This window comes from Propithecus coquereli, unplaced genomic scaffold (assembly GCF_000956105.1).
Source record: "Propithecus coquereli isolate 6110/MARCELLA unplaced genomic scaffold, Pcoq_1.0 Scaffold601, whole genome shotgun sequence".
Lineage (NCBI taxonomy): Eukaryota > Metazoa > Chordata > Mammalia > Primates > Indriidae > Propithecus > Propithecus coquereli.
Window position 1 is genome coordinate 1,081,965 of NW_012151964.1, and position 26,303 is coordinate 1,108,267.

The 26,303-nt window shown below is 41.7% G+C and overlaps 1 protein-coding gene across 3 annotated transcripts in view; it reads left to right on the forward strand.

Moving 5' to 3' along the window:
• Positions 1 to 26,303, forward strand: part of FGFR1OP (FGFR1 oncogene partner) — a 43,243-nt gene that overhangs the window by 6,754 nt on the left and 10,186 nt on the right. Inside the window, exons 6-12 of one of the 3 annotated variants that reach the window (XM_012659299.1) lie at positions 3,793 to 3,873; positions 6,568 to 6,627; positions 14,336 to 14,562; positions 15,520 to 15,632; positions 17,015 to 17,083; positions 22,258 to 22,297; positions 23,038 to 23,134. In XM_012659299.1, the coding sequence (XP_012514753.1) occupies positions 3,793 to 3,873; positions 6,568 to 6,627; positions 14,336 to 14,562; positions 15,520 to 15,632; positions 17,015 to 17,083; positions 22,258 to 22,297; positions 23,038 to 23,134 (687 nt within the window). The remainder of the gene's footprint in view (positions 1 to 3,792; positions 3,874 to 6,567; positions 6,628 to 14,335; positions 14,563 to 15,519; positions 15,633 to 17,014; positions 17,084 to 22,257; positions 22,298 to 23,037; positions 23,135 to 26,303) is intronic. The other 2 variants (XM_012659300.1, XM_012659301.1) reach the window with 2 other exon arrangements.

Consider the following 26,303-nt stretch of genomic DNA (forward strand, 5'->3'; position numbering starts at 1 on the left):
AAAGTGAGAGTAGGGTGTCATTTGTGGAGTGAGGATTGGGAAGGGTGTTCAGAAAGGGCAGAACAGTGCCAGCAGAGTGTGGGAGCAGGAGAGCGTGGCCAGGTCCAGGGTCAGGAGTGAGTCAGCTTGTTGAGAGCACAAGTTGTCACTCGGCTTGTGCCTTTTCATTTCATTCCTTCACTCGTCAATTATTTAACAAGTTTTTTAGTGTGTTATTTGATGGACATTGTGTTAGATATTATACTAGGGAATAAAAAAACAAAGGACCCCAGAGAGTCTCCTGGACCGCCAGTCTGTAGGTGGCGGTGACATCTCTCTTTCTCACCCTTTGTTGGTGGCTGTGGCCCAGACTCATCTCTCTTTTTGCCTGCACTTTCATTTTCCTTTTTGGTTGCTCTGTGGCTCACCTCATTACAGAGGGGGTTGCGCATGCTTTCCTCTCGGTTTGAGCTCCCTTCCTTGTGGCGTGGGCTCTGGAGCCAGGCTGCTTGGGCGAAACCTCAGCTGTGCCACATCCTTGTCACTCAGTCTCCCTGTGCCTTAGGTTCCTTGTCTGCGGGATGGAGATCGCAGAAGCAGCACCTCATGGGGTTGTGGGCACCACAGGAGGTAGTGTGTGTGAAGCTTCTAGAACGGTGCTTGGCACATAGACCCCGTGTATCCTTACAATTGGCCGTCCGTATCTGTGAGTCCCACATCAGCGAGTCAACAAACCATGAATTGAACACATGTGGGGAAAATAACAATAAAAAACAATACAAATAAAAGAAATACAGCATAACAACTATTTACATAGCATTTACATTGTGTTAGGTATATGGGAGGATGTGCGCAGGTTATATGTAAATACACGCCATTTCTCATGTGGGTCCTGGGCATCTGCTGGTTTTGGTGTCTGAGGGAGAGGCCTGGAACCAGTGCCCTACAAAAGCCAAGGAAGACTTGTGGTGTTATCATTATTACTATTACTTCTTGTTGTTGTTGTTAGCGTTACTGTATGGATGGCTCCCTAAGTCCGGCTTGGTCTGCCTTAGTCCAGCTCAGTCCTTTCCCCTAGCTCCTGACCAGAATCCACAGCTCTGCACGTGGATCCCCCACTGGCACATTTAAAGCCCATGGGAAAAATTGACTTTATTCTCTTCACTTCTAAAAAGGTAAAAACAGTAAGGACATTTCCACTCCTCCCCTCAAAAAAACCCCTCTTCCAGGTCTCGCTCACTTCCATTTATATTCTGTTCCTGTGACTCCTTGGTTCCAGCCGAAGGACCTCTTCACGTGTGTGCTGGATTCAGTCGTCCTGTTGGGAAGGGTTCACTCCCGCCCACACCCGCCAGCTCTGGCAGCAGGCCTGGAAGGAAGAGTGCTTGCTGGAAGGAAGGCTCTCTCTCCTGTGCTAGACAGCGCGTCTGCCTCAGACAGACCCTGTAAGAGCCGCCTTGTGCGGATGGCGTGATTTGAAAATCAGAACTGGTCACTGTATTCTTCGGCACTGCATTGTGTCTGGTGGACCTGAACCCTCCCGTCAGTTTGCCGTGTTTCGTAACTGGGATTCTGGCACATAGACCCAGAGTAGGAATTCTGTGTCTTCAAAACAGAATTGTTTTACTCCCCTGAATTGCAAAACCATTAAGCTGAACATTTGATCTCCACTTTCTGCTAGTTTTCCCCTCTTAACATCTGGGTATTTCATTTTAATAGCTGTGTATATATGTATACATGTATAAACAAATATTTAAAATAGGGGTCTCAAAGATGTCTGTTTTGGCTCTTCCATCATTTTACTAGTGTTTTATTCTGTTACTTTGAGAGGAAACCTGTCATATATGTTAAGATAAAAAATTAGAGGTTTTACTGACTTTTGACTTTTGATCGTAGAAAACTAGCTGTGTGTTAAGCCCATTGAACTCGATTACTGATGGTTTTTATCAAAATTGCATTTTAAAACCCACCCTAAGTATTAACTTGCTGTGCCCCACATACCTTTAATGGGACTTTTGGTTGATTTTATTGAATGTTCAGCTGTAGTTTCAGCTGTAGTTAGTTAAAAACACGTACATTTTTGTTTTTTGTGCTCCTCAATGAATCGCTTTCATCTCCTTTGCCACATTATCAGCCAGGTCCTCACCTGTGAACATTCCTCCGAAGGGTTCTAATCGTTTCCTTCTAAGGATGCTCGTCTCTTCAATCTCTGCTATTCACTGTCAATTTATTTTTAAAATTCAGCTCTTCGTCTGTTACTTCCCTGTTTTAGAAGTGCAATGGCTGTGTGACGGCAACTGAAGGGTTTCCAGATCCTCAGCCATAATTCAAGATCCTGCATGATAATCGTCTGGCCCATCATTTAGGCCTGCGCACCTTTTTTTGAAGTGTAGAAGCTTATACTTAAGCCACATTGAACTTACGCTTTGAAAGTGGCTTGTGCTTTTTTCTTTCTCTTATTTTCTTACCTTACTCTCCACCTGAAATTACACGTCTTTCCCTTGCCCTAGCTGTGGACTTTTATCATTCTGGTTTCCCCTCAACTGTGACTCAGGGGTTTCCTCTTGCTCTGCCCGCTCCCTGCTGGCAGCTGTACGTAATTTAGCCTCATTCTGCCAGGTCGTAATAGTGATCTGCACATGTCTCTGCCCTGTTACTGGGTCATATGTTTAATGTGGACAAGGGCTTTATCTTCGTATCCCTTGCGGGATCTAACACACAGTGACTTCTGACAGATACTTGTTCACAGTCAGTGGGAAGTCTTTGAGGACTTTCGTACAGCAGTGTCATTTGGAGGACAGATTTATGGAGGTTAGATGGGTGAAATATGGAGAAGTTAGAAGACTAGAAAAAAGTGAGACCCATAAAAAGGCAAATCTAGGTAAGAGTAGTAGCAGTAAGAATAGAAATAAATGCACAGATGAGGACGACCTTTCAAAGGAGAAGTCAGCAAGGCTCAGTCAATTAATGTTTTGGCGTAGGACCGGGGCATAGAAGGCAATGTGGGTAAAAGAAGGGCTCTCAGAGGCAACATTAAAGATTTTAGCCTGGGAGAAGCTGATGCTGTCATCAGAAAGAGTGGACTCGAGGGAACAAAGTTAGAGCAGCACATTCTCGTGTTTAAAACGTTGTAGAGGATTTTTGTAGCAAAATTAGCCAATATGTGATATGTACACAGTGTCACAGAGGTTGTGACAATAGTAGTGGGTGAATTTTAGGAAGTGAATTCGATTCAAGAAACACTTTTACAGACTCCTGCCTAGTGTTTACCACGGTGACGAACCGGTGATGACAGCACCAAGACAGGCACGTGACCTGTGACAGCTGTGCTAGAACGAGGGCTTTAAAACGAAAGAAAAAAATGTATGGGGGTATGAAAGAGGAAGAGAGTGCTGCCATTTGAAGGGGTGAAGTTTTTTATGAGAGAGTTGCTATTTGGTATTTTTCGTGAGTGAAAATGAAGTAGGGAAGCAAAGCCAAGGAGGGTGGAAAGTGGGTCTCGAGGCTCACAGGATGACGCTGGCCTGGAGAGTGGGAAGGGGGTGAGGAGTTAGGTGGGGGGACTGCGCAGCCTGTTGAGGCTGAATGAACTGCTCTGCAGATCATCAGAATCTAGGGGTGTGCGTGTGTGTGTGTGTGTGTGTGTGTGTGTGTGTGTAAAGTTAAAGAAAAATCTAAAAAGGGTATTTATATTGAGGAAAAAATAAAAATACCAGCATTGTGTAGTGAAATGCTGAAATTCCATTGAAGTGTAATTAGTATATTGATGTTTTATTCTTAAATATGTTTTAATTTTAAACTGAAATATTTCAGGGTGCACTAGAGCTATCTGACGTACATCCTCCACCAAAGTCACCAGAAGAAAAAGCAAGTGTGCACACACCGCCAAGTAAGGTGAGTCAGCTCCCGGGTACTGCAGTGACTTCTGGTCTACGACTCCAGAGGGCTCTGTTTTTCTCTCTCTGGTCTTAATTTGTTACAAGTTTTGTAACACAATTGCTCTTTAGTTTCTTGAAAGTAGTTTTTTCCCTTTGATTAAGTATATATTTAAAATTTTTTTTTTTTTTTTTTTTTTTTTGCTTTGTAGTAGTTTCACATTGTATCATGGAAGGGAATACGCTGTTAAATAACAGAATTGTAGAATATTTGGATTCGTTTGGTACTTTGAACATTTTTTTCTTCCATTAACAAGGTTTACCTTCTTTTCATTTGGAAGTTTCTAGCTTGAGGATATTAGGTTCCAGAATATAAAATTGTTGCATTGCCTATTGTAGAGTTCTAGATGGGTGATCAGATTTGGAATTGTAAATCATGATGTTTTTAATAAAAATGAGCTGTTTTGATGGGATTTATAAGAAAATGTGTGTACTCTGGCTACATTCGTGTGTGTATGTGTGTGCATGCAGGTGTTGTGTATGTGTTTATGAGATGTTAAAGGTAAGACCTGATTTTAGGGATTTGGCATAATGGAAGAAAAAAACAAACTGGACACTTGAATTTAAGATCAAGGATATAGATAATGATAAATATAGAAATAACAGATAATGGATAGAAAGATGATTGTCAGGAAATTTGTTGTCTCAGGTGGTTGGCATGAATTGGTAGTACCTGCCAATCTTATCAAAGGGTAGGTTTGGATCCTGTCTTAGTCCATGCAGGCTGCCATAACAAAATAACATAGGTTCAGTGGTTTATAAACAACAGAAATTTATTTCTCACAGTCCTGGAGGCTGGAAGTCCAAGATCAGGGCACCAGCATGGTGGGTTTCTGGTGAGAGCCCTCTTCTGGGTCGCAGAGTGCTGTCTTCTCAGTGTGTCCTCGCATGGTGGAAAGAGGGCAAGAGAGCTCTCTGGGTCCCTTTTAGGAGGGCACCTAGTGCCATTCACGAGGGCCCTATCCTCATGACCTAAGTGCTTCCCAGCGGCCCTGCCTCCTAATGCTATCACACTGGGGTGAGGATTTCAACGTGTGAAGTCGGCGGGGACAGGACACACACGTACAGTCTGTCACAGATCAGTTTTGTGTTTGTTCCTTTGATTTCCATTGTGTAGGGAAAGAGGTATGCTGTGGATACGTTCCGAAAGATTAGGCTTTTACATGGCCCATAGTGGTATATTGACCTAAGAAAAAAGTTGCATCTTTTTAAATTAGATAAACTTCCAGAGGGTAGTAAATATACTGCTAGATTTCTTTCCTTTTAAATGTCTAGGCTCAGAACATTGCTGAAAGATTGCTGTTATTTCTTGCTTGTTCTTTGATGATGTTGCTCCTTTTTATTGAGTTTGGAAATCTAAAGGAATTTTGTACTCTTTCTAACAACAGAAAGAGACCATTCTATTGTTTATAGTTGTTCCTTCCTTCTGAGAATTTCTAATAAAAGGGTCTTTTTTTAAGAGCTTTTTTTCCTTAATGCTCATGGGATGCTATAACCCTGATAACAGAGAGAACAAGGTCATGAGTAAATTTAGAAATTTCCTTCAGTGAATTGCAGATAAAAGAGCCTGTGTAAGAAAGCTTTATTTTCCATGAAAGTGTCTGGCTTTAGAGAGATTAAAATTAATAATTATTCCAGAATACTTATATACCTATAAGTACCTATATATAGCATTTAGCTATTTTAAAGCTCTCTTTTTAGCAAATTCTTACTTTTTAAAGCAATTCAGCAATACTAACTTTCTACATAAGGTATGTCTTCAGGATAAAATATTAAAGTCTGTTCTATATACTGTTATTTTATTTAAATTTTTTTTAAGATCTAAGAGTTAGGAGGAGAATCTTAACTGTTTTAAGTCAGTTAGGAAATGCTGCTCCAAATTCTTACAGAGAGGTGATGGCCATTTCTGAGGCTGGTTTAGAGAACAGTGTCTGTCCTGCAGGTGGCCGGCCCCACGTCTCCTGCCGCCCTCTGGTTATTTTCACTCTAGTCTCCATTTCTCAGTTGGCCTCTATATCCAGGGTGGCCACTTCAGAAATACCCTCAGATACTCTTTGGTGGGGTTGGGGTAGGATCTGTTTTAAGATAAATCCTTATTTGGGCATTTAAAATGCAATTCCCCCGTAATCCTAAAGGACCCAGATTTGGGATCCAGTACTCTCCCCACCCTTTTCTTGCCAGCTACTTCCCAGTGGGACCTGGTCAGTCTTGAGAGCCCATGGAGAGTGCTGGGGACTCCTCAGGGACAGGGTCCAGCCCCGCTTTAGGAACCAGTTTTGTGTGCTCCTGAGGAAGGTAGGGCAAGATACAAAGGTCGGGGCAAGTCTTCAAAGGAGGCTGCTTAGGAATTCAAGCAAGGCTTGCTTAGAACGTTGCTAAATGTAGCGTGAAAGACGTGGTTCTCCACCAGATAGATGCTGAACAGGTGAAGGCTACAGTATCTGCAGTTGACCAAAACTGTTAGAAACAGTATAAACATGAACCACTTTAGGAATAGAGTTAAGAAAGGACAAAAAGAGCAGGCTTCAGAGAGGAACCTAGTTAGATTTTTTCATTTTTAAGGAATTTTCTAATACGAATATTTGGTAATGAATTAGTTTATTTTGGAAGATTTATATATTGTGGTAAAATGTCATTTTATTCTCATGCTCAGATACCAAGGTATAAAGGACAAGGTAAGAAGAAGACAAGCGAGCAGAAGTCTGGTGACAAGGTAACATGCATGAGGGCAAAGGAGAAGGCAGCAGCCCTTGGACCACGGGGCCTCCGTGGCCTCACAGTCCTGTCAGCTGGGTTCTGAGTTTTCTTTTGAAATGTCACTTGTGTTTATCCATAATCAGAACACGAGAAAGTAGTGGTGGCATAAAACAAAAAGTAGTTTGACTGTCAGTTTTTATCTAGGTGAAAATCATACTGTTGTATTTCAAAACTGTGCTCTCAGTTTTACTTTGAAAATTCTTTGTTTTGTTGGCAATAAAAGAGTTGAAAATATTTATTTTCCTTTTGAATGGATGATGATATACATATTATTAACATTATGATTTTTATCTGAGGAAAATAGAACATCAAACTACTTTTTGGATAAGTTCCAATTGATAAATTAGAAGTTAAGCTTATTTCCTCCAAGACGTTTTTGGGTTCTCCCGCTTTTTGGACTATTGCACGTTTATTAACCTTATTCAGGGCCCTGCTCCTGGGGACCGCTGGGGCCAGTGCTGCAGTCAGCAGTGCTCTGGCTGCTGCTCCTTCCTCCCCTAAACGTCACAAAAACAGACTACGCCAGTAAGTTAGCTGCTTATGAAGTTTAAATGTTAGAGGTTTTAGAAACATTATCCGTACAGTCTTTTTGCATCTATTTAGAATAAGACAGAATGATTTAATTTTTAGTTCTATAAGATTGATTAGTTCTGTGTTGAACCTTGGTTTATGTATAGATTTTTTCACTAAGTTGAAAACCTTCAAAATTGAAGGTTTTTTAAAAAAAATTCTATTATTTTAGGTGGCTTTAGTTCTAGTGGTTCCAGAGGTAAATTCCTATTATTGTATTCTCTTTTTGTTCACACTGTTCTTTATGCATTATTAAATGATGTTTTAAAATAATTATTTAATAGGTATTTTTTGAACATTTACATAGTGAAAGGCATTGCATGTTAAATGCTGCGGGCAAGCCATGTTTAACACAGTCCTCGCTTAAGGAGTTTACAATCTATTGGAGAGGTGAGACATACCTTAAAAAAGATAATTAATATAAAAGTGTTTTTTATAGATTCTTTTAACTAGTTTCTTGGACTTTTTTTAAAAAGTTAAAAGCATATTTCATAGTATTAAGTTTTTACAACTTACTAGTGGCATGGGTTTTAAAGAAGTTGAACCATTTTGAGGAAGTGTATGCATAGAACCAAAGCATACTGAGACACGTTTTCAGTTTGTGCCGTGTGGCACACTGGTGGGCTCAGACTTCAGCCTTCTCTGTACTTGGGGCAGGGCCTCGTGTGCCTCCTGGCTTGAGGAGGGACCGAAGAACCTAGACAGGCCTCTTCCCGGGGTCCAGTCTGTAAGTTGGGCGTCTTCCACCCATTTCGTCATTGTGTTCCTGAGCCCAGGGTACTTCCTCAGTCACTTGGGAACCGTTTTCCCTCCACTTCCCTGATCTTGCTTCTGAATTGCCTTTGTAAGAGGTCTGCATTGTCCCCAGCATTGCCTGTTTCCCCTCACATGGAGGAGCCCTCAGCTCTTCGTCCTCTGCCTTTCTGCTTTGCCTTGTGTGTACAGCAGGTTCCCAGCTTCCTTAACGTTTCTAACGCGCTAATCCAGATACCACGTTGCACATAGTAGGTGAGGTTGTACACAGCCAGACTCCAGGGGGAGCCATTCACATGGTAGGTGGTGGCATTTTCCGAGTTGTGGGAGCCCCACCTGTCTGCCCTGCAGATGTGAACCTGGCCTGCCAGGCAGGGCCCGGGTGCTGGATGTGTCTCACTCTTCCCTGCGAACGTGCGGGGGAGGTGTTAAGGCTCGTTCAGATACTCTGGGTGGTTCCTTCAGGGAAGCTACATTCATATTAGAAATAAACTATAAAAATTCATACATATGTAATAGACACACACACAACGCGTTTTAGAACTAATTTAGCTAATTTAACTTGGGTAAAACTAAAAGTTCTTGTTTTTGTTATTCTTCAGAGACAATGAAGATGAAATAACTACAAAGATAAAAGATTTGGAATACAAGTAGGATAAATATTAAGTTGGAGGGCGTTTTTTTAACAAGCTAAAAATTTTAAAATGCTCACTTCCAAAGTGTCATCTGTGATCATTTGTTTCATTGTATACCACTTTGTTGTACCAAACATTATCCTAGCTGTCTGAAAAAAATAATACATATCAAAAATATAATACTAAGCTCTATTAACTTAGATTTTTTACCATTTAGTTGGAAAAATTGAGAATATTAGATTTTCTGTTTTAGTATTTAGAATTAGGTGTTTTTTATTATAACAGTAAATGTAATGTGAAAGGTTATCCTTTATTTTTATAATCAGTTTTCAGGTGTTTTAAAATTAATCTGTATTGGGGTACTTTTTGCTTCAAATTCTTAAAAGTATGACATTTCTAAATTCATTATTTCTTGTTTTCAGAATTCTAGGATAAGCCCAGCTTTGTGTTGATCTAGGGCAGTGATGGTTCTCACATTCTGTGTATGTTTCAGGGCATGTGTTTCTGTGTCATTTGCAGTCACCTCAGGATTTTCCAAATAAACCAAGTGTTGTTATTCTCTTAACACACCCACACCTCCGCCCCGTCCCGAGTGAATGGGTGTGTGGATGGTGGATGTTCCAGCACCTGGCCCTCCAGCGCTGCCCGGCCAGCTCTCTGACCCTGGCCATTTGAGGTTCCAGACTTGACGTCTCGGCCCCACGTGTTAGCTGAGCCCTGGCAGCTGCTAGGGGAGGGAGGGGGGCTGAGGACACCGAGGGTGGAATAGCCGTGCACAGGGTTGTGTCAGAGCCTTCGGCAAAGCTGGAAGACGATGCTTCTGTTGTGCATCTGTAGGAATGACGGATTGTTTGCAGGTGGTAGGGTAGAGTTTCTCTAGAAACACTGAGTTTTTAGATAGAAAGGTTTAAAGGTTTGTTTCTTGGTTCTAGAATTCTACAGTATTTATGTTTCTAGGTTAGCAAACAAAACTTTAAGTGTATGTGTCTGTTACAAGTGTTAGTAAAATTACTCTCTGAATACTTCATTAGTGAGTCATAATCGGCCCGCAGGGTGGGGGAGGGGTGGAAGGGAGAAGGCGTGGGTGGGGGAGAGTCAGAGCCAGTCGGCCCCCTCCTCTGCAGCCTCCACGTCCACAGATGCAGCCAGCTGCAGGTAGATCAGAAATAGAAAATATAAAAAATGGTACAGATTGGAAACCAATACCGTGTAACAGCTATTTACATAGCATTTAATTGTATCGGGTATTATGAGTGACCTAGAAGTGATTTGAAGCACACAGGAGGACGTGCAGATTATATGCGGATACTGCGCCATTTTATCTCAAGGCCTTGGGCGTCCCTGGGTTTTGTTGGTGAAGGTCCTGGATTGTGAGGGACAGTTGTCTTGCATGAGTTTTTTGAAGACTTTTGCAAGTACTGGAGTATTTCTTTGACTTCGTTTCTCCTCCTGTGAACAGTATAGATTAAGCCTTCAGTTTGGAAAAACAAAATTCTTTTTTCCAGGCTCTTAAGACATTCTCCTGATAATTCAGTTTTTGACTATGGAAAAATTAGTAGTGTTTTTCACTGTGAAATGTCTCTCTAATTCTAATTTTCCATTTATCTGAACTGATTGAACTCTTGATTGTGTAAGTGTACTATTGGAAAATTAAATATATCCTAAAACTTTCTTACAACTTTACTATAATTTACCATAAAGCTTATTATTAGGCTTGAGCTCCATCCCAGGGAATTTAATGAATGTAGTGCTATGCAGTGGGCCCCTCACCTTCATGAAAAGATAGAACTTAAGTTTTAGTTCGTTATTATAAATAACTCTATTACTAGGCTGCTGTAATGAAATACCACACATCAAGTGGCTTAAAACAACAGAAATGGATTGTCTCACAGCTCTAGAGGCTTAGAAGGTGGAAATCAGGTGTCAGCAGTTTCTCACCTGGCTTCTGGTGGTTGCTGGCAGTCCTAGTGTCCTTTGGTTTGTAGACGGATCACTCCAGTCTCTGCCTCCATCTTTGCATGGTGTTCCCTGTGTGGTCCCTGTGTCTCTTCTCCTTGTTACCAGGACGCCAGTCATGTTGGGGCAGAGCCAAGGCCCACCCTACTAACCGTATGGCCTTGTCTTGACTAAATACATTTGCAGTGACACTGTTTCCAAGAAAGGTCACACTCTAAAATACTGGGAGTTAGGACTTAATGTGTCTCTCTCATAGGACACAATTCAACCCATAACAACTTCCAAGGTTGTTCAGGAAATGAATTCTAAGACATTGCTGTGAGATTTTTTTTTTTTTAAGTTGTTCTTCTTGACTTTAAATAATAATTAACCATAGCTCTTTAGCTTTATTCTGAATCTTAACTTCAAGTTAGCCAAATCTAGGTGATGGAAAACCCAAGTAATTGAAGTTTATGTATGTAACATGAAGGTATGTCTTCAGCCATGATGAAGGTTTTTTAAATAGAGATTCCAGGGTATGCCTATCTATACAGATGGTCCCCAACTTAAGATGGTCGACTTAATGTTGTTTTCAGCTTTACAACGGGGCAAAATTGATACAAAATCAGTAGTAACCACACTTTGAATTTTAGATTTTGATCTTGTCCCAGGCCTGTGGCGCGTGGTGTGAAACCCTCCTGATGCTGGGCCGCTGCACCAAGCCGCAGCTCCCCGTCAGCCACGTGATCATGAGGGGTGAGCAGCTGATGCTCTGCAGTGTGCTGTGTTGCAGCACTTTTGGATATTGTGTCTTTGCATCCCGTCTTGTCTACAGAATGCTCACTTTTAACTTAAGATATTTTCAATTTATGATGGGTTTATCAGGACGTAACCCTGTTTTTGGAGAGCATCTGTATATGCATGTACATCTGGACTTCCTCCATTGAAATTGCTCTTAAGTTTTATAGTACTTTTGTTTTAATCTCTGCAGAGTGTTTTAATGACAGATCTTTCTCCTGTTAATGTGGATTTTTTTTAATAGTAAAAGTTATTTGGAATTAAGTTTCGTAAATTTATTAATAACCCAGTTGGGTAATGGTCTTTTGGTAAAACAATGAGCCACATAGTTACAAAGTAATGACATGTTCTCATGTGGTTTAGACATTGATTTTGAGGTGGGGGCGGTGGCTCACACCTGTAATCCTGGCACTCTGAGAGGCTGAGGCGGGAGAATCCCTTGAGGGTCAGGAGTTCGAGACCAGCCTGAGGGAGAGCGAGACCCTGTCTCTATTACAAATAGAAAAAAATTAGCTGGTGTGTGGCACACGGCTGTATTCCCAGCTACTCAGGAGGCTGAGACAGGAGGATCGCTTAAGCCCAGGAGTTTGAGGTTGCTGGGAGCTATGGTCACGCCACTGCACTCTAGCCAGGGCAGCGGAGCAAGACTCTGTTTAATTAAAAAAGAAACAGAGAGAGAGAAGAAAGAAATTGATTTTGAGAATGATTTGAAAGCAGATTGTTTTTAAAGTAATTCTGTTATGTTTAAGAATATGTGTTGTATAACATGATAATGTCCTTTTCCATCAAACTTGTCTTTCTAGAACTGGTCCTTCCATCATGCAGGAATATTGCCAAAACTAGTCAAAAAATAATCATGGATACATGTTAGTTACTAAGCTTAGATATTAGCTCATTAGGTAGACTTAAATTATGTTGGTAATGTGAATTCATGGGGAAGAACGACTTTATTAGAAAAATTATTGTAATGTTGCTCTACATTCCCTTTTCAGTTTGTTTCATGCCAGTTATCTTTCAGAACTTTCTCAGTAGTGTTTTCAAGGAGAAAATCTGTCTGTAAATCTGTTTAAATAACACAAGACTTCAGGGTATTTATTTCCAAATGCATATGCCTTTAAAAAGATATCAATTATGAAAACATTTATAAATCCTAAATAGCAACTAGATTGAACATAATTAAGAAAAATAAAAGTACGTGATGCTTACTGTATTTGATAATACTGGGAAAACTTCAAAAAAGTTGTTAGGACATTTAAAAAAGTTTCTGCTTCTTTGAAAATATCCTATGATGTCTAAAAGGATGATATCTATTTTTCTAGGTATCTCTTTATATAATCATTAATTTATCTGTATTAATAACATGGAATGTATGGCTCTATTCAGGGCCCTAAAATTTATATAGCATGTATCTTACCAGCTGTCAACTAGTTAAGGCCTCCGCTTGGTGTGAAATGTAAAGGCACGTCGTAAGACGGGCACAGTGCATTCTGTCCGCGCACGTGCTGGAGGGGAGCAGCCCGCAGAGCAGCTTGCTCAGTAATGTCTGACCCACGTGTTCACTGCCCTGCTTCGGTGCTTACTACTGTGTGACTCTTTCCCAGCTACCGTCCTTTCTTTCTTACTCCTAGTTATAATCTGATTTGGAAAATACTAATCTAGTTCAATTTTTGAGGAAACTCATGCCTAGGAAAATTAGTTTACTTAAGATTATGCAGTTGACAGCTGGGTGTGGACTACAGTCCAGATTCTGTGTTTCAGGTGAGCGCCTTTTCTCGCACTCCACAGGTACCTTGCACGGTACCGCCGTCCTTGGTATGTAAGGCCGAATTTTGGGAAATTGCCATTTTAAAACCACAATTTCGTATAATTCAACCTAATAGCATAAGTGTTAAGAGTTAACCTCTGGAATCAGGCTTTGACTCTGATAGTCACCCTATCACTAAACTACCTGGTGACCTTGGTAGGTGACATAAATGTCTCTGTGTTTCCTTTTTCATAACTACAGAGGCAAGAGAACGTATCCCCATACCATGGGATTATTTTGAAGATTAAATGAAATGACATTTGAAGCACTTGAATACTCTCCATAAATGTTAGCTGCTTTTATTCTTACTAGCATTATTTTTTGTTTTCATTGTTATTATTGACATAGACATGTCTATGGGCAAAAAGAAATCTGACCAAGGATAGAATAAATTTAGGCTATGAATGTTAGGACTAACTGAAAACAAGAAAATAACAAGAAAATAATTCTGTGCCAATATCACTATGTGTCCATAGGGTGTGGTTAAGAATGCTTCAGAATTTTTTTAACATTGGTTTAAGATACGCAGAAGTCTACGTACCCATCTGTGGACTTTTCAGTGGGTGTAGGAGCCGCTCTGAAAGCCTGAATTTAAGATGAGGGCGAGTGGTCGAATTCAGCACCTTTCTCCTTGATGTCTGTCATGTTTGGCGCTGGATGGAAAACTGCCGTTTTTGCTGATGAATACTTTAATGCTTTGTTCGTTTATGTGAAATCATCTTCCTTTTCTCTTTTAATAGTAATACCCTCTCCTATTTGCAAGTTGAAAATGTATTAACTTATGAAGCAGTGACACATATGTGAGGGGAAACAGGAAAATTGTTTTTAAGTGGGAAAGTTGTTTATAAATGAGGTAGGTATAGATAAGATATTTCCACTTAGGGTGAGAGGAAAGGAATGGTGTAAGCATATTCTTTAACATTTTTCCCCTTTGAAAGTTAGCCATGTTAGGAAGCCTGGGGCTAAAGGGATACATCATGGGATTATTCCGCAGTTCATGCTGTGGGGAGGAGACACACACACACACACACACACACACACACACACACACACACAGGTTTACCTATGTTCACATGACTTATTTAAAATGTCTTAAAGTTTTATCTCATTGAAGAGACCTTTTCTCTCTTTCTCTCTCTGTTTTCCTCTCTCTCTCTCTCTTTTTCTAGAAGGCCAACTGTGAGGTCAGTCAAAGTGATACTAGTGTTTCTTCATTAGAACCAAAGAGCAAAAGTAATCTTCACTTACTGGCCCATGAAACAAAAATTGGATCTTTCCTAAGCAACAAAACTTCAGATGTCAAAGACAAAGCTGACCTTTGCCCGGCTGAAGATGATACGGATGGAGATTCTTTCTTTGATGATCCCATTCCCAAACCAGAAAAAACTTACGGTTGGTGAGTAAACTGTTTGGATTATCAGACTAGAGATTTAAAAATATAATTTCTAGGTGCTTTTATTAATATTTTATATAATGAGCTACTACTAATGGTTCTATAATTGCTGAGGTCATAAATCTGATTTTGTGTTGTTGTCACAGGGTGGTGGCTGGAGGGGCTGAGGCGCTTGTTTAAGGGGGAGAAGTAACGGCACATGTGTGTGCTGATGGGAATGATCCAGTGTTGAAGACAGAAGAATCACAGATGTGAGGGAACGAGAGGAGGATTCCTGGAGGGCTGCCCAGGGATGGAGTCCGTGCCGGGTTGCCTCTGCTGGCAGAGGGGAGAGTGTGTGGCCCCCTCCAGGCACTTGGGTGGCACCTTTGCAGGTTCTCACCTGAGTCTGTAGTTGAGTGAGGATGGAGGGAGGAGGGTTGGAGATTTGGGGAGAGTGGAGAAACGTGGGTTCTGTAAGAAAGCAAGGAGAGGAAGGGGCTGTGGGAATGGGTAGGGTTGCTGGGCAGTATTAAGGTCCCCTTGAGATGAGCGGTCGTGATTTCAAGAGGAGACCATCAGCGTGGCTGTCTGTGCCTTCTCTGACGCATACATGCATCTGAGTGATAGTACTTGTTTGCTAGTAGGCTCCTGTACTGTCACTCAGCTGCATTTCTTGGTGATAAAAGAGCTTCCAAAAAATTCCCAGACAGTGAAGATGTTGCAGGTCAGTTTAGTTTGTAAGATATCAAGCAGAATTCTAAAGAGAGGTGAACTGATTTCTTACTGACAAGCTTGCTACAAGGGTTTGTGATTGATCTGTATTCTGCACTGCCTTGTAGATATACTTTGATTTTGAATTTGTAATACTGTATATTCTTTATTTCTAGCCACTGTATGTATATAAAATATCTTTAAGTTGCTTTTGCTTTAGTGGCAGGATACAAGATTACCATTTAACTGTCACTTGCTTCATGCCAGGAGAAGTGAACCTCGGAAGCAAGTGGGAAGCCTGGCCTCACTCTCAGATGCGCCCCCCTCGAAGAGTGGACTGAGCTCCCTGGCGGGAGCCCCCTCACTGAAAGACTCCAAGAGTAAGTGCCCGGGGACATGGTGTGAATGCTCAGGATATTGTTTCTTTGATTAAGTAGTATATAATAATGGATTATTTTTTTAGGAAAATCATAAAAATAGCTCCAAATTTTATCATTCAGAGATACTTCCTGTTAATATTTTATTATTTTTTAAATTTCTCTTTAATGTGGTAGTATCCTTTATATTGTTTTGTATTCTGCCTCTTACTGTGCCATAAAATACTTGTAGGAAGTTGACTTTTTAGCTGATTTATATTATCTGTAGATACAATTTTTATATCTACAGATGTAATTACATTTTCTATAGATATAATTTTTAAATCATCTCTTCTTGGACAATTAGGATGCCTTGAGTTGGATTTAAGTTCGATTAATTTTTTAAAATTCTGTGATATCACAGTAATTATCACTGAAATGTTAAATAAAACATTCTACCTATAGGGATTTGAATCTGACATATCTTTTTACATGTAGCAGAGGTGAAGATTGCTAGCTAGAGGCAGAATGGCCCAGCTACTGTACCAGTTACCTTCCCAGCCCTCCGCACACACAACAGCAGCACCAAGGAACATAAAATCATAGCCCTAACCACATACATATACAGATAAACTTTGTATGCTATGTCATAGTGAATCTAAGATTCAGTTGGCAGAGTGTTCAGAGTGTAAGTATACCTCTTTTGAGAAAGTTTCCTAAAGTAGACTCACTCATTTGTGTTATGAGTTTTGCCTAATTTTGCAGTGCTTCCTAACCTTTTTGTCTTATGTAATACAACTGTGGGACCTCCTGGAACACATGAAAGAGATGGTTTGTTGCTTCTCTTAGACATCTGGTTAACCAGCCATTACTGCGACCCACACCGCTTCTCTCCTCCTCCTCTCCCGTGGTCAGTGCCACCGTCAGGAAAGGAATCTGGACGTGGTCATGCCACTCTGACACTGCGTGGGGAATGTTCATTTAGAGGACGTTGAGAGAGCTAAGGACTAAAGAAACCAGTGAGGAGATCACTTTGGTTAATGAAAAATAGCAGTTGAGTTGAAGCAAAATTTAGAAGTTCAAAGGAAAAATAAAATTGGTGAAAATAATGAACTATAGTCCACGAATTCATACTTAATGGTGCTACTTATGGAAGACAATGTCTTATCGCTGGACCAAAAAGTGTCTTCAGTGGCTGTGTTCCAATAAGGAGTAGTATTGTTCATGGTTAAAAAAGAAATGTAATGAATAAGCATCCATTAATCGCAGTTTTTATTTTTTTCTTAGTTTGAGGTTGTTATGCTCCTGTCATAAAGAAGCCCTACATGGGGGAAAAAATTGATGTGGTTTAGAGAGTATCGTATTCTAAAAGTCACTTTAATGCTAATATTTTTTCCTGTTCACAGGTAAAAGAGCAAACACAGTTTTGAAAGATCTGAAATTGGTCAATGATAAAATTGGATCACTTGGATTAGGTAACTAGATTTCTAATTTTAGTGTTGATTGCTTTAAAGTGATTATTTTTAGTGTAAGATTTTAAATGGAGTGACTCAGTCAACCTACACTGAGCTGTTCATTCAGCAGGTGTTTGGATAGTTTCGTGTGTCCAGGATTACACCCTGTGCCAGAGATGGCTATAGCAACAGCCAAGGCAGACCTCTGTCCTCCTGGAGTTTCAATTCTAGTAGGAAAGATAGATGTAAACAGGCACCTACAGGTATCTTGAGTGTTCAGAGGGTCCGTGTATGTGGGTATGGAGACGGGTAGTGGGTTACTCTGACCTGGGCCAGGCATTCGGAGCAGGTCTCTTACAGGAGCTGGCTTCTGCGCCAAGACTGAATGGCGAGGACGTGCGCAGGGAGAAGGGGAGAGATTTCGGTCGGACTGAAAGTTGTGCAGAGGCACCCGCTAGGTGCTGGGAGTATGGGTCCAGGCCTGAGGGAATTCAGTCTACCGGGGAAACAACTTGTCAAGAGAAATTGTGAGTTGTGTTCAGTTCTATTACACAGCAGAAGTTGGTAAACTTGCCACATAAGTAAATTCGTTCCTACGGAAGTCAGAGTCTCCTTGTGAGCATTACCGAGCCCGTGGCCATATCAAGAACATGGTTCTCATCCAGTGTTCTCTTCCGTGCAGGACTGTAGCAGATACAGTAGGCATACCTTAGGCGAGCTTAGTTGCTGACCTGAGTAAGTGGAGCAGCCTGGGTTCCCCTGGGCCACGTCCTGTCCCGTGTGCATCAAAACATAGCTTCATAGGCAGGTTGGGGCGGAAGAAGGACGTGTCACCTGTATGCGCTTTGCAACCTCAGGCATGTCTGAGGGGACAGCTCAGAGAATGTCCTTCCCACTTCTGGAGAAACATTTCTGACAGTGCAAAGAACTTGGGTTTGGAGCTGGATAGATGTAAGTGAAAATCCCAGATGTGGCACTGATTGGTGGGTAGGGTAGGTAAATAAGTTGAGCTTCTATTTCCTCATCTGTTAAGTGGAACTAATAACATCTACCTTGTTTTGAAGAGCAAATGGATTTAAGTATGTATCCATACATAAGTAAAAGTCCAGTGCCTGGCATGCTAGGTGCCCAATAAATGTTACTTTCCTTTTTATGTCACTTTGTTCCCCCATTTGCAGCCATTTGCAGAAGAATAGCTGTTCCCTGAGCTGCCCAGAATCTTGTTCCACACAGTGCCCTAGAGTTCTGGTAACTGCCCTCTGCTCCTTGGGCCTCTGCGTTGCTGGCTGGCCAGCTAGGTGGGCCTGCTGCCCTGCCTTGCTCTGTTCTTGCCCTGTTAGGTGCGGTATGTCTGCAGTGAGACATGTTCTTTTCCACCCACCTGCCTGGATCACCACCACCTGGAAACTCTATTCCTGACCTCTGCAGCTGGACAGCTGCCCTGTCCCCTTCCTGTTCTGGTGTTTGTGTTTCACTTCTGTGTTTCACTCTATTGCCAAACCTTTTGGCTTCCCTCTCTGACTACTCTGCTTTCTCATCAAAGCGGAGGCTTCCTGTTCTGTTCCTGAGGAGGAGCTGCTGGGAGTCTCATCCTGGGGGAAAGGTGGCTGCCCTGGGGCCGCCCTGTAGGGTAGAAAGGTGGCGTACGGCTTCACTTCGCTTTCTGTGGGGACCTTGACATACCTTGGCTTGGAATTTGGGTACTTGTACAGGTAAGACGTACCAGTTTACTAGCTGAGCCAGGCATTAGGATTCAGTAAACAGTTTTATTTAGTTTTGTTTAATGGTATCACAACAGTGTTGTTTTCTGTTTGGGGTTTTTCCCCATTATAAATATACATGCAGTATTATAGGTGTTTTAAGTAATGTATAAATATTAGTGGACTAGCCTAGGGTTATGATGTTAGTGACATGTGCCTGGCACTGTACCAAGGAATTATTTCGTTCTTAGCCTTTGAGGTAGGTTTTCTTATTATCTCCATTATTACAGATGAAGGACCTACATTAAATAACTTGCTGCTTTTGGAATCCTCATATAGCACCAAAGAGCCTAACCTCTGTGTTTTACTGCCTACACGTTATGTAGACATTATTTACATATCATTTTTATGGGAAAATAAATTCTGCATTCCCAAGAAATAATTTGCAAGTAAAACTTTAGAGCACAGCCGGTTTTAGTTTGGCAGGCAGGCAAACATTAATCACAGTTGCCCAAATGGAACGTTTATAGACGGGCACTTTGCAGGTTTAAAGCCAGAGTTGCTAAACTTTTTCTGTATAGGGCCAGATTGTAATCTTTTAGGGTTTGTGGGACAGGTGGTCTCTGTCACATATTTGTTTTTTTTAATAATCCTTTAAAAATGTAAAGGCCATTGTTGGCTCATAGGCCTAACAAAAGCAGGTTGTTGGCCAGAGTGAAGAATGAAGGAAGGAAAACAGGCTGTCACGGAGTCCAGGCCAGAGATGACAGTGGCTTGGGTGAAGGATCCTGCCAGTAGGACAGATGGGTGGTCTTGGGTGGGGAGGAAAGAATATCAGAAAACAAAGAAAACAGGAATCCTTGGCCTCTGGGCCAAAGTTCGTCGACCCCTAGTTTCAAGTAATGTGGTACAGGTTGTTTAGCCCTTTTCCAAAATGTTTGGGACCAGAAGTGTTTTGGAGTCCAGGTTTTGGAACATTTGCATCATACTTGCCAGTGGAGCATCTCACATCTGGAAATCCCAGATACTCCAGTGAGCATTTCCTTTGCGCATCATGTCAGCATTCGTAAATTTTCAGATTTTAGAGAATTTTGGATTTCAGATTTTCATATTTGGGATGCTTAGCCTGTATATATTCTGTGAAGCCACTCATGTTGACACTGACTTGTTAAGTTACAATAATGCTGTGTGACGCATAAGCAGGAAGTCAGAATGTAATGTGTTGTCGTGCATTATTCAGTAACTGTCTTGTGTTTGGGTTGGCTGCACATGCTGGGGGGGGGAGCCAGGTGGCATCCTCTAATCCAGACTGCAGCCTCAGCTGTCCCCGCACCTCAGCTCAGTGTCCACCTCTGCTCTCTGTGCTGGTGCATTCCACTCTTCGTCTTTGGAGCTTTCAGGTTTTAGTAGCTGCCCTTGCTAGTTTTTCTTGGCACTTGCAAACCAACCACCTCTGTGGGTGTGCATAATCAGGAGAGTCCCACCCTCCCGCTCTTCCTCTGCCCTGCCTGGCAGTGCCTCCTTTCTCGCACGCACCTGCATCCCCTCATCTTTGAGGCTGCCAGTGGAGACAGGCTCTTTATTCTAGAGAGGATAGCAACCTGGAAACAAACTTGTCCCCCGACCCTCAGCTCCTTATAATCAGGGATTGCTGATAATTGCTGGCCCTGCTTCGGGGGTAGCAGTAATATTGATTCTTCTTTTCTTTGTTTTCTGATACTCACTTCTTCCCTGCCCATACCATCTATCCGTCCTGTCTGTAGGACACCTGCCCCAGTCACCTCTGGCCTGGGCTTCTGTGACACCTTGTATTTTCCTTACTTTCATTCTTGCCTCCCTTAAACACATTCCTTTTGCAGTGGTCAGAGTATCTGGGGGAAAACAGAAATCAGATCGTGCCTCCCCGTTCTCTTTCACTCCTGTCTCCCCTACCCCCAGACAAGCTTCCCTTTGCATTTAGGCTAAAATCCGGCCTATGACCCACCAGGCCCTGGTGGAGCTGGCTTCTGCCAACCCCTCTGGTCTCCACTCCTGTCGTATCCCCCAACTCTGCCCCAGAGTCATTGCTCTCTGGTTATACTAGCTCCTCACTCGTGGCTTTCCAGACCACCGCACCCTGCCCCAGCTCAGGGCCTTTCATGTGTTTCCTCTTCTTGGAACATACTGTGCCGAATAATTTGTACCTCTGGTGCCTTCCTTCGTTTTCGGCTCAGTGGCTGCCTCAGAGAGTGCTTCCACTTGCCCTCGCAGTTTGCAGTTTGTTCCACCGTGTGTTGCCTCTTTCTTCCCATTAGAGTGATAGCTCCTTGAGATCAGAGATACGTGTTAGCCATTGCCATAACCCAGGGGACTGAGGAGTCACTCACATATTTGATAAATGAATAAGTTAATCGTAGGATTTAATTTAGGAGAATTGTCTTGTCAAACTGCCTGTCCAAAACTTGAATCCCTCAACTATAACCGGTTTAGAGACAGTCCAGCCTTATGCTGTAGAGGAGCAAGGACAGTGCCCGTAGCATCTTTGAACCGCTTGCTGTTGAGCCAGAATTTCTCTTTGTGATCTGCATCTTCTGCCTGTGGCCATACTGAATTCCACGTGTCTCCCGTGTGCTCTTCATTCACAGTTTAAGTCGCTGTCGTGTGCCTCCATGTCTTTGCCTTGTGGTTGACAACCCTGTTTCCTCAGCTCGCCCTCAGAAAACATGGGAGGGAACGGCAGCTGATTCGTACATTTGTCCTTTATAGCCTTGAATAAGTCTGAAAGGTGCCCACTCTGTCTGCCCCCTCGGGCAGTGCGAGAAACTGGCAAGGCTGCCTCGTCGGTCAGCATCGCTCCCTCAGAGGTTCCCTTTGTTAGGGGCTTGCGGTTAAGCGCATCGCATGCACGGATCCTCCTGGTAGCCTTGTGATGGGCGTGGCTGAGGACACAGCCAGGGAAGGGCACCTAACTCCGCGGAGGCTGGAGAGCTGCTGGGGCGGGGCGGGGGCCTGAGGTGTGAGCCCAGTACTGTCTGACTGTGGGTGTTCTTACTTGCCGTGCTCTGTTTCCTTGTCACACCTCATGATCATTTCTAATTTTGTAATAATTACTGAGTTGAAAAGTCTCAGTAGTTCAAAAAAAGGTAACTAGAGGGCGTTGGTGATGACTTGCTGTTGCTGTAGCCATTAGGTCAGAGGGCGTCATTAATGGGGAGCGTGCTCTGTGATTCACGCTGGCGAGTACCTGGAGCGAAGACGAGGCCTTAACCACATTTTAGGGTGTGGTATAATTGCTTATAACGGTTTACTATTTCGTAGGTAGTTCATTTTTTTGTTTGCCTTTGTATTAGATATTAAAAATATTTCTGGTCTTTGGGACTTCTTCTTTAATGATGTATTGTAATTCATCATTCATATGTAGTTTTTCTTTTTAAGGAAACATGTATATTTAATTGTAGGTACATCACGACGTGTGTATGTGTAAATATAACATGTATCTTTTCTTAAACTTATCAGGGACTGGAGAAGAAGATGACTATGTTGATGATTTTAATAGGTAAGAAATAGTTGGGAAAATATGTATGTATGTATGTATACAGTTTCTGAACACTGATAAGACAAAATTACATTGGTGCTGATTTTAGTATATTTGATTCCCTTATTCATTTTGCTTGAAGGTAGCTAACCCAAAATTATATATTTGACTTTGGAACATGCTTTTGGTTTTTACATTAGAATATGGACTCTATGTTACGTTCAAGAAACTTGGTAAGAATAACAGAAATCACACTGGCAGACTGACCTGGAGTCACTTAGGAGCAGTTCAGTCGCCGGGTTATAAGTGCTCTTCTCCCTTCATCGTCACTTTGTGGTGGGAATTATCTACATTCAGCTTAAAAACGTTGCCCTCTTAAATTATTTTTCAACTTAGATGACATTTCTTAATACTTTGTTTCAGGTAACTTTCTTATATATATATGAAGGTGATATAATCTATGATTTGGCTAATAATGCAGAAGTAATATTTTGAATATGATTAGAAATTTTTAAATTAGATGCCTGACAATTTTATTTAATTGACAGGTGTTTTTCAGTTGGAAATTTATATTTATTTTTTTAACAGAGTAATTGATTATACAGTTTTTTTGAAAGAGAAAATGTATATTTATTTTTTTAACAGAGTAATTGATTATACAGTTTTTTTGAAAGAGAAAATGATGTAGCAGAAAAATTTTAAAAATCTGGATTGTTTATTTTTAGAGTCCTTATTTTTCTTTTTTTCCTTCCTGAAATTAGTACTAGCCATCGCTCAGAAAAAAGTGAAATAAGTATCGGTGAAGAGATTGAAGAAGACCTTTCTGTGGAAATAGACGACATCAACACCAGTGATAAAGTATGATGTTCTGCATTTCCCATACAATGCTCTCTTTTTCTACTTGTCGATTTATTATAAAGCTTCAAAAATTTATACTAATTTGTAGAAAAGTAGTTGAAAGTTATGAAATGCCATGACAGTTACCTGATCCAAGTTTATGAAGAATGTCTTTAATAAGTATTAATATGTAAGATTGTTTCTAGCCGTTCCTCCGTTTGGTACCTGAGTGCTTCTGAAATGTCCGAGGGCTGTTCTTGGGGCGCTGGGATGGCTGCGAGTTATGGGGGCCACGATGGATCAGGGCCAGTCAGAGCCGACCACTGGCGTGGGTCAGAGTCAGGATGGAAGGCTGTGGACATGGACGAAGCTGGGACGAGAGCGCAGGATCTGTGGTCGCCTCAGGGCCAGGGGCAGCATCTGAGCAGGTGAGCCAGGCTGGGCCCGAAACCCACGGAGACAAGGCAGCAGAGGCTCTTGGAGTGTAAAATTAGGGGCCCATACTTGAGATCCAAATTTGATTTTTCTATGCAGGCAGGGGACAGAATGTACTGAAATGACAAGCTGTAGCACCTCAGAGTCCTGTATCGGTGTCCACGCGGCGCTGTTGCGTGCAGCGCAGGCGAGTCTGCCTTGCATACTGCGGGTTGCTGTAGCCGGGAGGTGGCTGTTGCTTTCCAGAACGAGGTGGGAGTTTCCAAGTGCTGTGGTCATCACACAGGGAGGAAGGCCTTGGAGAGAGGTAGCATTTTACAGTGAAACAACACGGTCTAAGTCAGCAAAATCTGGTGTGCTTTCTTACTCTTTTATGTATTGTGTTTTCATAAGCAAGCTTTACCCTTCCATCCTCAGTTTCTTTACTTGAAAATGGAAGTATTAATACTTCCAGTAGGATGTTTGGAAGGTTAAGCGATAATATGTAAAGTACCTTCTCCAATCGGTGACACATTGCGGACTTAAAGTAATTTGTCTTTCTCTTACAAATTCACCTATTTCATCCTTAAGAGGCCTAAAATTGTTGCTTTAAAGCTAATGCCAAACAAACTAAGAAGGATTATTTAAAGTCAGTTTTCTTGATAGAGTTACTGCTGAGTTCATCTGTTAGCTCAGCTTCTTGGTATTATCACACATTTCAAAGTAGGGGTAGGAATGTGAGGTAGAGGACTTGAATAAGTGACTTGTTGAGCTGTGATTTGTGGAATTGCGTGGGTCGAGGTGGAGGTGTAAGCGTCGATCTGCTGGGAGGGGCCTTGGACTCCTTCCAGGTGTGCTCCTGGCTGGGAGACGGGGCTTTCTTAGGGCTCTTCCTCCTTGGGTTCTGCTTTCACTGCATTTGGCACAACATACGCTCTCTAGGAATTTTCACTTAAAAGCTTAACTTTATGGAATCATGCCATTTATTAGCAGCCTTTTACATACAGTGGACTTCGATGGTTGTCGTATTTCATAAGCTAACATTTTTTAATGACCGCTGTGCAGAGAATGGATACTTGGCACCTGGAGGATACAAAAGTATTTGTATTCTTTGCTGTATTCTTACAGCAAAGAGTTTGGTCACCTTTTAGCCAAGGTGACCAAAACCAGTATGTATTAATCACTTACTATTTAGAAAACACGGTGCTGGGGATGTGGACTGTGAGAGGAGAGAGCACAGTGAATTGGCCAAGTTTTGTAAGTTCATCATATCTGGGTTTAAGTCCTGGGGCTGCAACTTAGCACTTGCAAATTTGGCCAAGTTATTTAACTTATTGGGCCTTAGCTTTCTCATATCTGTTTTGCAAGAGTCGTGGAGGTTGTCAAAATTAGAGATAAGTGTGACAGGCATACAGCTCGGTGCTTAGCAGAGTAGACGTTCAGTAAATGTTAGCTGATAAGACTATTTCTGTCATAGCCACAAATCAGATACAGATTGCTCCCCTCAAGTTTATATATCATCAGGGAGAGAAAAGTCACACACACAGATGAAAATCAAAGAAAGTGACAAGTGCCATTAAAATATTTGCCATTCGTGGGCTGTGAAAACTCAGGAGCAGGAGCTAATATTTGACCTGGATTTTGAAAGATTGACTCTGATTTGGTTCTGCGCTGGCTGGGGAGTGCCACGTGAACAGAGGGGTAGTGGGAGATCGTGGGACATGTCAGTGCAGCTCTGATTCCAGGGTCCCCTGGAGGGCACCATGGGAAGACGACACAGTGTTGTGAGGAGCAGGGTGGGTGGGACATGACTTTGGAGCAGAAGTGACAGGATCACTGGCAGCAGAGGCCCAGGGGAGGGTAGTCTCTGCACAGGAGCCAGCACGAGCAGTGGCAGAAGTTGGCGTCCAGGGAAGTGCTCCCTGAGTGTGCACGCCGGGCTCTGTCAGTGCACGGCAGCCCAGTGCAGCACACACGTGGACATTTACACAGTAAAAAGCTTTCCAAAATCCTGTGAAATATTCTTCACTGTTGATTTGTATTAAGTTTGCTATCACGGAGATCCTTAATTTCCTTTCCAGGGATCAAAATGTATCTTTTAGATATTTTTGTTTTGTGACATGAAAAATCTATTTTTATAGTTTTGAACTAAAGTAGCTGCTTTGAGTTCTGATTATAAAGCTAATGAAGCATGAAGCATTAAATAGCCATTTATTTCTAGTTAGCCTTTCTTCATACACTTTCCTTTCTTGTTAAACACCTTCTGTTAAATTAAGCTGTTCTTTGGAAGGTTTTGGTTGTTACTATGGACTTTCTTTGCCTTAAATCAAAACTAAATTTAAAAACCTCAGATAACTGCATTATCTAGATTAAGAAAGATCTTTTTCTAACTACAATTTTTCCTCGGTTCATTCTCACTACAGTTTATCATTAGTATTATTATAATACTTGATTGTTTTGCAAATAAAACAGAAAACGTTACTGATTGCATTCTTTAATAATGGTGGAAGGACAAAATATAGTTCCACGGTATCGGAATCAATTTCACAGTCTGCAGGCTTTTCTGACATTTTCAGTTTTTGTGTAAACTGGATTTGGATTGAATATATAAGAACTTTAAGATTCCTAATACTTTTCTTTGTAACAGTTTTACACCAAGGCTGCGTTGGGAACAGGAGGGAGGGAGAGGGCTTATTTATCTGAAAGGATTTTACTTCTATTTCTCTATATCGAAAGAATAACAAAATGAGAAGATACGAAGGGGACAACAGATAAA